Source organism: Morone saxatilis, unplaced genomic scaffold, assembly GCF_004916995.1.
Source record: "Morone saxatilis isolate NCDOM2014 unplaced genomic scaffold, NCSU_SB_2.0 Contig8, whole genome shotgun sequence".
NCBI classification, from domain to species: domain Eukaryota; kingdom Metazoa; phylum Chordata; class Actinopteri; family Moronidae; genus Morone; species Morone saxatilis.
The window spans coordinates 14,520,607-14,533,420 of NW_023340257.1; the positions used below are offsets into that span (position 1 = coordinate 14,520,607).

Here is a 12,814-nt window from a genome sequence, read left to right on the forward strand (position 1 = left end):
CTCAACTGTTTTTCTTATCCTTAAAAACTTGCTCTCCAGAGCCTGGCAAACTGGCAGCCGAGATATAATTCTCTCACAGGGTTCTGTAGTCCCGTTTGAAGAAGAGCCACAGAAGCTTTGACAATACTCGGGTAAATACTAGGTTATTAGAAAAAGGGGCCAGGTCATGTAAGTTTTAACAGTTTTGTACTTTACAGGAAAATAAATAGAAACAAATAGAAATACAAATGCAAGTACACAAAAAACTTAAAGAAATGGGTACAGATCTTGTGTCTGTGTGTGCAAATTCATGTTAACACGCCTCAGAGCCACTGAGCCCCGTGTGCCAATAAATCGGCACTATGTGCAGTGTCGAATTCTTCCCAATAAGTATGATATGAGAGCGCTCTGGGAGGGCAGTCTGCTGAAAAACTGAGGGAATGACCTGAGAGTGATGTAGTTGGTAGAAAAGCCTTTTAAAGTAGGGACTTATAGCAGGTTTCAGTCATTAACAAGAACTTATGTTGGGACTTAAATATTGCGACTGTATGATGGCAATCCCTACAGGTAAAGCTCTGCTCCATTTCATTTCTTTCAGAAACAAGGAATAACAAGCAGTCCTGAAATCTGTAAGCAATGAGCGTGAGTAGTATTTAAGAGCCTAATTAAATGAGTGATATATTACCATCCAAGGCTGTTTAATGATTAGCTAGTGGCATAATAACCACAAGTATTTACATGACTGGCTGAAAAATATCTCACCCAAATGCTTGACATAGGCTGTGTATGTGTGTGTGGATTAGGTGGAGGTATGGGGGAGTTGGAAGATGCTCTACACATAGTGGTGGCTTTATGCTCAGATTAGTATTTTCTATTTTTCTTATTTTCTTTTTTCTTTAGTGCTGTTGTAGTTTCACAAAAAAAATCAATGTTTCTTGTTTGTTTGTATGCATGGCAGGAAGGAGGGAGGGAGGGTTGGTGTGTACAGCCAGATTTATACTTCTGCATTGAATCGGTGTACAACATAGTCTCGTACTCTAAGTCGTAACCTCCCTAGAAATCTAACTACACATCGAAGAGACACAGACCGCAACATTGATTTGTCTGCCTGGTGTGTGTGTGTGTTTGCATTGTCTGGGACTTGTGACAAACCCAGATGAGTTCATAATGCTGTTTGAGAATCATCTTCAAAACACACACACACACACACAACACACACACCACACAACACACACACACACACACACACACACACAGACAAACAGGCACATGTGGGATTGCTGCCTTACCTCATCTGTAACCTTTGTATTCCCTCATCTTTTTTCGTTGTAGGGAAGGCGGTGTTTCAGTTTCAGTCGCCATTGTTTGAACACAGTGACACAGAAACCCTACCACCAACTGCTACGTATAACAAGTATAAACGATGTAGGCCACTTGCGTAGGCAAAGGCATAGATGCGATTTAGAGCCTATGTTACTATTAATCTGCCTCATCTACTGTATGTAAATGTGTATGGATGTGGGAGGTGCATTTTCAGGGAAAGTGTTAGTGGTTAATGGTGGTGAGGGTGAAACGTGGACTGAAACTAAAGCTGAAAAAAAAAAGATGGTGTGTGTTTGAACGAGTGTTTGAACCTCACTCTGTTATGCTCTCAGCTTCAGAGCCTTTGGCATGGATGTCAGTATGCTTGTTCATTGATGCACCTTGATTCCAGTTTAACCTTAGAATCACAAATTGGGTGAAAGGTCTCCTCAAAAAGTAATAGGATGTCTTTTATTGAGAACAAATCCGCTAGCTCCACATGGGATTAGAAAAAACTGAAAATATAGAAATGAAAACAGATTACAAGCAACTGTATTTCAGAACAGGAGACCCACACACGATTTAGAACAACACAACCAAGAGAATTTTATCTCGAGGATATAATGGGCTTTTTTTATTACATCAGTGTGGCTATTGAAGGTATAAAGACATTATTTCAGTGCCAAACAAACTCAATCAATGATTACAAACACATGGCTTGTGACCCAGCGGTACAGTGATAATCAATTCTGTGACTGCGTTTTTTTTTTTTCTTTCCTAGAGCTGTTGGTGAAATTTAAGAGGGAAGGTGACGGCCACATGTGTGTGTAATGAAACTGCCCTGTAAAGGCCAGGTGAATGTGCACATGAACACACAAACACTGAATGTACACACACAAATGCTTGGAAGAGAGCATCCATAAATACTGTAAGTGCTAGTGCAAGCCCACACAAACACACACACTGTCTGCCAGGCCAGTGCTACAGGTAAGGAATTTCTTATGGAGGCTTTCAGCTGTGGCTCGTCTGCCGCCCACAAGCGAGATAACAGCGACACAGCAATCACACCATGATGAATGAGCTGTGATAGGCACTGAAAATTGCTCCTTGGTGGCTTCCGAAGTTTGGTCCAGGGACTCTATATCTCCAAAGTGAAATCAAAGCTCTGTGCTCGGCCAATTCTTTCTTTCACACCCTCTTTCTGTTGTGAAAACATTGTCTCATTTGTACTCCCCCTCAACCCAAACACACACACACACATCTCCATCCCCCCCCTCTGTCCCCGTGCCCTTCCCCTCCTGTGTGAAATGAACCATTCCATCTGAATCCCAATCAGTCTCAATGAGACCAGTGACTTGTTCAGTAGCGAAATATGGCAATATGTCCTTCCCTCGTTCGCACGGCTCCGCAGCGGATAAGCCAGCCACTCAGAAAAACGCATTGGGGCCAATTGCCTCTGCTTACAAGCTACTTTGTGTGTTATCGTCTGATTCATCAACGGGGAGGAGGAGCTGGGCGAGTGACAGGTTTGTGCGTGCGACTGTCTGTGTGTTTGCGTGTGTATCGAGGGATGAAGAAAGACATGAAACACACGCAGCTGACTGGAAATCTGAATGGTTTTATGTCGTTCCAACATGAATCCGTTCATCACCTCTGATGTTCTACAGTAGCACGTCAACACACAGAATCCCCATCAAAGCTACTGAAGGCAGCATTATATGCTTGTCACAAGGTTTTTGGAAATTCCTGAAACATCTGCTCAACTAATTAAAACAGGTAGGCAATTAATTAATGAGCAATTAATCACTGTTAAGAATATATTAACTGTGCAAAGGCTGCATTAGGCATTAGTTCCATTTGTGTTTCAGTGGCTGAATTTTTAGGCCGTTTTTATCAAGAAGCAGTTACAGTGAACAGCTTATGACTCACCCCTGTGCATTTTGATATGCTAATAAATAATAACCAGGAGTTCTAGCTGATACATCTGTAGGTATCTGTAGGCTACGGGGCTGAATATGCTTCAAACGAAGTGCCTGTCAGATTGTCAAACAGCATCTGAGGCACCCACCATGCACACCTTTCTGATGTCGAAAAAAAGTCTGCAGGTGAGGAAATTCAATATTTGAACTTCTCTCTTAAAATCTTTTTGATTCTTTTCAAAAGTACTTCCATCTTTTTCGATATGAACAACATCATGTTCAACATCATAAATGCCCTTTCTGTATTTACAATTCAACATGTCCAGAATAAGAAAAAACAAAGGAGCAGAACTTTTGAAGTGAGATTGGGGAGGCGCATGTGACCATTTGGAACAGCTATAAACATTTTTGCTGTAAGATGAAACACTGTACAAACTACTCTGATTCAAGCATATTGATAGCCCTTTTCATTAATACAAGAATGAGATGTTTTGCCCTCTAATAAAGCCCATAAATTGTGCTGAGTTATTACGCTTTCTCATTTGAATTAAATAACGGCAGGCAGGAGCAGTAATTCTGAGTGACAGTATTGTTTCCCTTTTTAATCTTATTTAAATAATTTACTTGTGTTTATTTAATTTATGATTCAGACACCCAATTTACTTAGGTGTTGCTGAAAAAGAAAATAGCCAAAGTCAACCTTTTAGAATTTTGTACTTTATAAGCTTTTAAGGATTCACAGATTATTAATCATTAACATTGCAGGTGATTAAGAAAGTTGCTTAAAAGATGCATTGCTTATAAAAGGTAGCTCAGTGAAGGGAGCTCAAAGGATCTATATTTACTACAGAGGCTGAGAATGGTTGGCACGGTGAATTATTAGCTCCTGCTGATGCACTGTGATGTAGCCTCATCTGAAGTACTCAGGGCAAAACAATCGCGCAGCATCAGTTCCTCTGATCCCAAGAGGACTGAATTTGGATCTGAAAATACAAAATGGGCTTTTGATATGGTAATTGTCTGTCAACCACAGAATGTCAGCCACATGTAGATCAGCCCAGGAGCTGAGCTAATAAAATGACATGGACTGCTGCTGATGTGTGCATACAGTGGTACTTACTAATATTGTTGTGATGGTAAGAGTAGTGTTGAAGAGGGTGTCTGTCACATTGATTGATGGAAGCTTTCTCTCCATGGACAGTCCATCTTCTGAATGCCACAGGCCAATCTGCAAAGAGGGCACACACACACACACACACACAAACAGATCAGTCACTAAGTCCATCAGCTGGAAAAGGCCAATAGAAACAATCTTAGTGCTTAATTGCCTCCTTCTTTTCTAAAGGAGAATCAGTATGACCTTCACAAAAGACAGCATAAGACAGATGGAAAGCAGTGGACAGATCACCACTGTGAGAGGAGGTGAAAGCGAAAAGTTAGCAAGACTGCAGGCGTAAACGAAGACAACATGCGTGTGGCTCCTTTAGGAGTGAACACAGGGCATTTGTTCAATCAGAGGCAACAGAATGCATTCATTAAACCAATTACCGGCAAATCCTGTGGCGCAGAGCCACATTCTCATTTTCATTACAGCTCGAGTGGGGATTCACACCTCCACCTCGCATGGCGTCATTCCTCCCATCCACTTTCAATCTGTCTCGGTCATCTCCTGCTTCGTTCATTTATTCGCTTGACCCAAGTTTGTCAATCTCGAACTCCACAATGACAGGCTCTGCAAACATGAGCATTTTGTACATCTACTTTGCCTCTTGCTACTTTCAGATACACTTCTACATTTTACCATAATGGCATTGACAGGAAAAGACCTCTGATTTGTATGCTCTGACCTTGACGGATTTACAAGGCTCCTCTAATGGTTGGGAAAATACTACAACCCTGAGGCTTATTAAAATATGTTCAAGTGCTGCATAAAGTGAAAAATGTAAAGTTGTTCAGTAAAACTAAGTGTTTTTCTTAGTTTTTACATGACAACAGAGCTTTGACTTTCCCAGTTGCTATCAATTTACTCTCTGCCTTTGCTGTGGTGTGCTATGATATTGTTATTCACATTTAAAATTGCAATGCATCTTTTGCTGGTGATTATATGGTAAGAGTTATGTGACACAACACAGGCAGAACTATCAGCAAAACAATTTTCCTTTCCTTATCTTGCAGCTTCACAAGCTATCATTTTATTTATGCAGCTGATGCAGAAACACACACTTTCGATGTCAATAATAAAAGGAGCAGTTGCTGTGTGTTTGGCGCAGAAGATAACCTTAAAATAAATCAAGATAAAATGCAAAATACATCTTTTTATTAGTTTCATTGATGTAACTTATCTCCTGTTTAGATTTAATATATGAGTAATATTTTAAGGCCATCCTGCTAACTGTGTCTCTACTAAGATTACAGTGTGTGTGTGTGTGTGTGTGTGTGTGTGTGTGTCTTATTGTGGAAACTAGTTGGAAAAATAGGCAGCAATTTCATTATTTTTTATCAAATATTCCTAAAAACAACCTGTGTGACTGACTGAGAAAATAAAATGACAATTAATAACCCTCTGATTTTGATCATTTACATTCAAACTCTGTAGTCTACCTCATTATGTAAACATTGCCAGACTGCAGAGAAATAATATCCCTTGTCATAATAATCAACCTTCCTCCATTATAAATATTATATAGTAGGAGTAAAAGAGAAAATATAGTCTCTAATTTATGCTTGATACATTGTTGGGGTGAGTTAATCTATGTCCCTGGAATGAGCTCTCTGATTACATGTTGGAAAACCTTTAGGAATATCCTCGTTGGTTGGAGTCAGACTGGAGAGAGAATCAGTGATTGAAGTTTGATTAAAAAAAAAGAGAAAAAGAAAAACTACAGTAAACAACGCTCTCTAAGCTTGGTCATAGTCTGCTTCAAGGCTAAATTGCCAAAATTCTCAGGAGATTTCAACCCATTCATGTTGATCAGTGGCTACATTTGGAAGCAGTTTAACCACCATCCTGATACTGGTGATGAATTCTGATGTGAGATCTAAAAAAAAAAAAAAAGGAAGAGAGAGAGAGAGAGCTACCGGAATCAAAGATTTCCTTTGAGAGTATATGATCAAAAAGATCTTTGCTTCCATTTCCTCTGGTGTACTTGTTGGGAGAAACAGCACCTTAATCACACAAATAGACTAGCGCTACCCAAACCCCCTGGACAACACACTCCGCACTCTGCTGATGATGGCCTCAAGAAACAGAGAAGGCGGAAATGTGAACATACTGTAGCAAGACCCAAAAGGAAAATAAAAAAATATATATGATGTTCAGCAATCAGCGTACACAATCAGTTGTCGGAGCCTGTGGAGGTGGTGGGAGGTGGCCGTCTGTGGCTTGGCTGGGCTCAGCAGGTGTCACCAAAGGTCTGAGCATGGGGGTGACTGAGAGGGTAATGGGATGGGGTGGCACCGTTACTCATGCCCAGGAACAGGAGGGGAGGTAAGGGGCGAGAAGGAGATGAGGGAGCTGTGAGCAGGAAGGCAGAAGAAGCATATGCTGGCGGGGAAGGAACTGGCCCTTTGGTGGCCCTGCCGTCAACTCTCTTTGTGTTGGGAGGGGCAGAAAATAGAGCCGTACTGATTGTGAGTCACTTCGATTAACAGGAAGAAAGATGTATACATCAGCTAATGTAAGCAGGAACGCACACTTGGGAGAAAACACACCGTGACATTTATCAAACAGACTGAAAACCTTTAATGTTGTAATTATTCTTTGTAAGACTTTAGGCAATAAATTACACTTTTTATTATTGATTAGTGCAATAAAAATGGGAGGCTACTCATTATATAGCACAAATGGGATGAAAAGATGACAAGTGTCTAAATGTTGGAGAAACCAATACACAACAAATTAAATTGATGAAATATTAATCAAAGCACAACACAGTTGCCATTAATCTGATGGCCAGGAAAGAACATCAGTAATCTTACATGTCATTTCCCATTTAGAGCATTTTGTAATAATTCTGTAGGTTGTGCAAACTCTAAAGCAAAGGGAAGCCTAACCATCGCATTAATCCTTGTGAAGCAACAGCATTGAACCATTGCATAAAACCTCATTATACACGCAGCACAACCCGAGAATCTATTAGACTCATAAGCTTTTATCATAAAGGGAAGAAGCTGCATATTGCCATACACCAGACTGTGTTTGTGTACAACAATATAAATAGCTGTAACTTGGTGTTTCTCATTTGCAGTGTCATTAATTTGGTATTTACACTGCAATTACAATAAATAAGTGTAGAACCAGCGACTCTAGGAAACAAATTCAGACAATGTTCAGACTTTTGAGGAGTGCTGCGCACTATTTATTTCCCTAAGAAACTTGGAGGCGGGAGGAAGAATAGGGTATAATAAGAGAGAAGGGAATCGGAGAGGAGCAAAAGGAAAAGACTGAGAGAGAAATAGAAAGATGCAGGGGAATGTCAATCACTTACTCAATAGGTGCGGTGAGGCTGGTGAATGGAAAGAAAATCAATGAAAAGTATGAGAAGCAGCCAGCTAGGGAGCCAGAACATAAGGTGGAGAGAACATGAGAAAGAGACAGAAAAAAAACAGAGAGAGAGAGACAGAGATTTTATGTGAGTGCAAAATAAAGAGAAAGAGCGAGAGAGCGAGGAAAAAGAGAGAGAGACACACAGAGAGAGATGAAGAAAGTGACAACAAGTGGAGCAACGCACCCTGCGACGGATTACCCGGGGTTCGTTCTGAAACCTGGAATTACAGCACGAGGAAAAGATTAGGGGGGCTGCTCACTGAAGCATCAGGATTGGCTGATTTTCCTGTCAGAAAAAAGCCGTGTCCAATAGGGTGTGGCGATGACTGCGCAGTGACAGACGCATCCATCATATATGAGAGAAGCAATAGCTACCATTATCAAGCATAATGTCATACAGCCCACTTACACCGAGGCTAAAGCATTAAGGTGTCACAGCGGTGCAAATGAGTCTGAGTCGAGGACGGGAATGTGTGTGTTTCTGGCTGTGTACTTGTATATGTGGATATCTGTTTGTAGCTGTATGTATTACAGAGGCATAATATCTTCACGGGCCTCTGAGGATGGACTTTTATTGCTCTTATAGCAACATTATGCTATCTCAGCTTGATGAAAATATGCTGAAGTAGAAGCAGTTTCTACCCATTGGCGGACATTACCACTGGTTGAATCAGCAGCCAGGGCCCGGTTAAAACAAAACTGAGGACAGTTATATTTAGAGTGCACCCACTCTGCCTCACAATGATCACATTGTTCAAATGTACAAGCAAAGGCATTGTATTAGTGTGTGTTGGTGTGTAACTGTTATGCATGTTTTCTCTACGGAATAGTGAGTGGGGAAAATGGGCTATCTTTTTACAGAAGCCCTCTATTGTATGACTCATCATCAACAGGAATGAGACTAATCAGGGTGGCGCCGTAGGCAAACTTCAGGGACTAGACAGACACAGGTGGTGGTGTAGGTGGTTGGCAATACCATACAGTAAAGCGAGGCTTGGGTAAAGCACACAGTCGTGACTCTAGAGCTGATTGAAGAAAAGGAGATACAGACTTGTCCTTGTCGTATTATTGCCAAATTCTTTGCTACTATTTCCTGCTGGTCAAGACACCTCTGAACCCTGTAAGTGGAGAAAAGCAAGTGTGGAAAAAGGTGACCTGGTTACACTTTTAAGAGCTGTTGTTTCATAACAGTTTAAACTGTGTTTGTAACGTCCGAGCACGCACAAATATATTGTGTTATTTTAGATCTGGTAATTTATCCTAGAGCTAGTCAGCACTGTCGTTATTTGGCATTATAGTGTATAATGGCATTGCTTATGAGCTCTGGGTTGGGGAGAAGGTTGTCGGCTGTCAGAGCAGATCTTCAAAGCAGCGCTGCATGTTCTCCAAGTGCTGTATCCCCTGTAGAGCGCACAGCAAACAATGGATACCCTTGCAGACGCAGTCCCAGCTCTGCCTGTTTACCCCAACACTACTGACTGTCCAAAATGTCTTCATCTCTAGCGACCATGTTAGTGGACACAAACTCTAAACACTGGGGGACACAGCAAGACTTTCAGGGTTGTGTTCCAATCCTCATCGCTCATTACATCCATCCAGTCCTACTGTTTTCCAGCTCTTCTAGAAGTGCAGTAAGAAGACATGAATTGCTAAAACATTAGGGGTCATGACTGTCTGACATAATTAGACAACATTTATTGCATGCAGCTAAAAAATTACACCACTGTCCAAGCACAAAAGCCTGCTTTCATTTCTGAATATATCTCGAAGACTCCACAGCAAGAATGTTTAGTACTAAAACCTCCACCTGGGAAGCTAATACAGTAATAAAGATCAGATCACATGAGTAATCTCCTACTTGGGTCAGTAGCTATGACTGGGGTCAGCTACTGTAGTTACATTTTGCTTGACAATAACGCTGTATGTGCTGTTTGTTGAAATTCTGCATTATTATCGTTTCTAATTTTTAAATTTGTCTATACATATGTTGTTCTTTTGTTACATTACTTCCCTGCATGAATTTTATGGAAGCCAATGTTTATACTGTACAATGGTTTGTTGACACCTGTTAAGCTATATTGTAATAAAAATAAAATAATCACAATGAATGTCATATTAAATGGCAAGACTTCTGGGATTGTGAGTATGAATCTGTCTGCAACCATAACAGAGAACAGATAAAAACAATATCTATAAGGTTATAATGCAGCTATGCTTGTTCTGTAGTTACTTTATATCAAGCATTTGAGTAAGGATTCAAGGGTGTATTTCGCAGACTGATAAAAACAGAGACACAGAGGCAAAACTTGCAGGCACACAGGAACAGAGGCACTCAGGCACACACACACACACATAAATTTGAATGTACATGCATATTACACACATACATACACTCAAACACTCACACATACACACTCACACACACGCCCAGCCAAGCAACACATACACAGTCTCACCCAGCCTTGAAATCCGTTAAGACTGGGGGATCTTGCAAAACAGCTCATCCATTCTGCTTTTGATCTATTCCCCATCTTCAGCCTGCAAAGTGCAAACTGAGAAAAACAAAAGAGGAAAGGGGACTGTTGTACGTCTCTGAGAGACCAAACAAAGGAGAGAACTAGAGACACACAGAGGATGCACATGTGTGTAGACTGGTGATGTGAGTCTCTGCTTTGGCAAATTCAATATGAATCTCAATATGTAGTCAGAGATACATTTGAACAGGTTGAAGCTTCAGTATGATTCTATTAATTCCTTATTTGATCTTATACGCTGCTATTAGTTACAAATCAATATGGTTTGCTTTGACTGGTGCCATAAAATTTGTGTGACATACCCATAGGTGGAGGCTCACAAGCCAGTCTCTAAATGCTGCTCTCAGAAGAGACTGTGGATTTTCTCCTGGCTTTTGCAGAAGCACTCCAAAGTCTTTAGGGTGAAGACATGCAGAAGTTATGTTTAGTAAACACTATCGTAACACATACTGTTGCTCGGGACATTCATTTTTAATATTTTAAAAAGCTCTTTCAGTGTTACAAAGCGATTCTCTATATCTTTTTATTGCTATGGAGGAGAATGGGGGGTGAGCATTGTTTCAGGTGAGGCGTACGTTTGTTAACAGTCATTCTCGCCATCATTCAAGCAACTATCTTGCATTTAGAAATCCCCAGACGATTGGTATGCGCGGAGACTGAGCGAGACTATACGAGATGTAACACTGATGTGTTTTGTCTGAACTAAGGGAAAGGCAGCTGCATCAAACCTTGCCTTTGATCAGCTTAAGATTTCCTCCAAGGTTTTAACTTAATCTTGGTCAAGATGCAAGAAAGAATGTGAAATGTAGAGAGGTCTTTGGGGAGAATGTGTCAAAAGATGACTAATATGACTTGTAAACAATGCTGCCCAGTCTTTCCCCCAGTCGGTTACATTTAAATCAACAGCCATATTGTGCAGCTGACACAGAAAAAATGACTGTGTGTGTCTAAGAGAAAAAAACACATCCAAGTCAGATTGCGTTATAAATAATATTATAAAGTATATGAATGCACATGTTGTACAAGACTTTAGACCCATTAACGTTATGCCACACATTCTAATTATACTTCAAAAGCAATAAATTAGATTACATTTATGAATTGTGATTAGTATTCATCAGCATTTGAGAAAATGAAATGAGAAGAAATCTAATAAAAGTGACTTGAGTCTTTTGCTGCAGACATGTTGTTTCTTCTCAAAATTCATAGCTTCTCTGACCTCCAGGATTGTCTGCAACACTCAGGACATTTAATTCATAACAGAGGCAGCTTTGTGTGCAATAAACTGGAGGAGACAAAGCTGCTCATAAACTGATCCACGGCTTTGTGACTGGGCATTACTGACATTTGCAAGAGAGCATGTAACTTTTACTTTGTAACTAAACTTTATACAACAGTTTCCTGAGTCCGAACACTTTTTCTTAACAAGGTTTACATGGTGATGTGATAAAAAGTAAAATCAGTGTACACTGAACAGAGAGCATCGCCTACACCAGAGAGATTAGAGCAACATAAAAGAAGGAGCTACCCCAGGGAGGACTGAACATAAAAAAATGAAGCGAGCACGCAAAAGGTTGTTTGAGGAAGTGATAGAAAAGAAGATACTGAATTCACACTTTTAATTTGAGCTTCCAGGCAGCTGATTCCAAAGTCTAAATTCCCTGCTCGAAAAGCACAGAGCACCTTTAGTCTTCTCAATGAAATGAGCAGAAATGGGGGAAAAAAAGATGGCACATAAACAAGGTGAAAGAGAAACCGTGTTGAATGGATGATCCTCAGAAGTTAATGTGTTCTGACATGCTGCAGCATCATGCTGAATGAGCTACGCACGCAAATTAACATAAACATTCAAAGACACACCATCTACATATACGTATATATACGTATAATACTGACAACAAAAGCACGCTAGAACGCTCAGCCCTGATGAGCCTTTGAATATTGTTATCAGGATATTGATAGCAATAGATGAAACACTGAATAAAACAAAATACTATATTAAGACCCAGGGAAGAGCAGAAGTCTTTTCCCAGCAGGCAGGCTTTATAGTCCCTTGATCTAATCCTCAGAGATGTTATGCAACTTTTCAGGGGCAATTTTATTTAACAGTGAAATAATACAGCTGCATTGCATCCTGGAAAATAAACACTGAATTTAGACCACAACGATTTCTCTTCCCCTGTTGGGAAATAGCAGCTTTCCGTTCTATTCTTTGTCCTCCAAAAGTGAATACTGTATACTTCCTTTGTTAACTACCAGATTCAATGCTATCAGGGGCACAGTCTTCCTCACAGACTTTATCTTTCATTTTAAGCATTTTATTAATTTTCCAGGACATTTTTTCCATGAACAAATGCTAAATGCTGAGCCTGATAAAGACATATATAAAATTATTCACAGCAAAACTCAATTTGCAGACAAGGAGTTAATGTTCAACACCAGAACACCTTGTTTTAGGAGGCCATCTGGAGTACCTACATCTGATTAAAACTGCCACATCTTGTGATATAAAACACAGACTCTCTCTCTCTCTC

At 40.2% G+C, this 12,814-nt stretch overlaps 1 protein-coding gene across 1 annotated transcript in view; it reads right to left on the bottom strand.

Moving 5' to 3' along the window:
* grik4 (glutamate receptor, ionotropic, kainate 4) overlaps positions 1-12,814 on the bottom strand; it is a 131,840-nt gene that overhangs the window by 21,914 nt on the left and 97,112 nt on the right. The window contains exon 10 of the mRNA XM_035680052.1: positions 4,321-4,428. Within this exon, the coding sequence (XP_035535945.1) occupies positions 4,321-4,428 (108 nt within the window). The remainder of the gene's footprint in view (positions 1-4,320; positions 4,429-12,814) is intronic.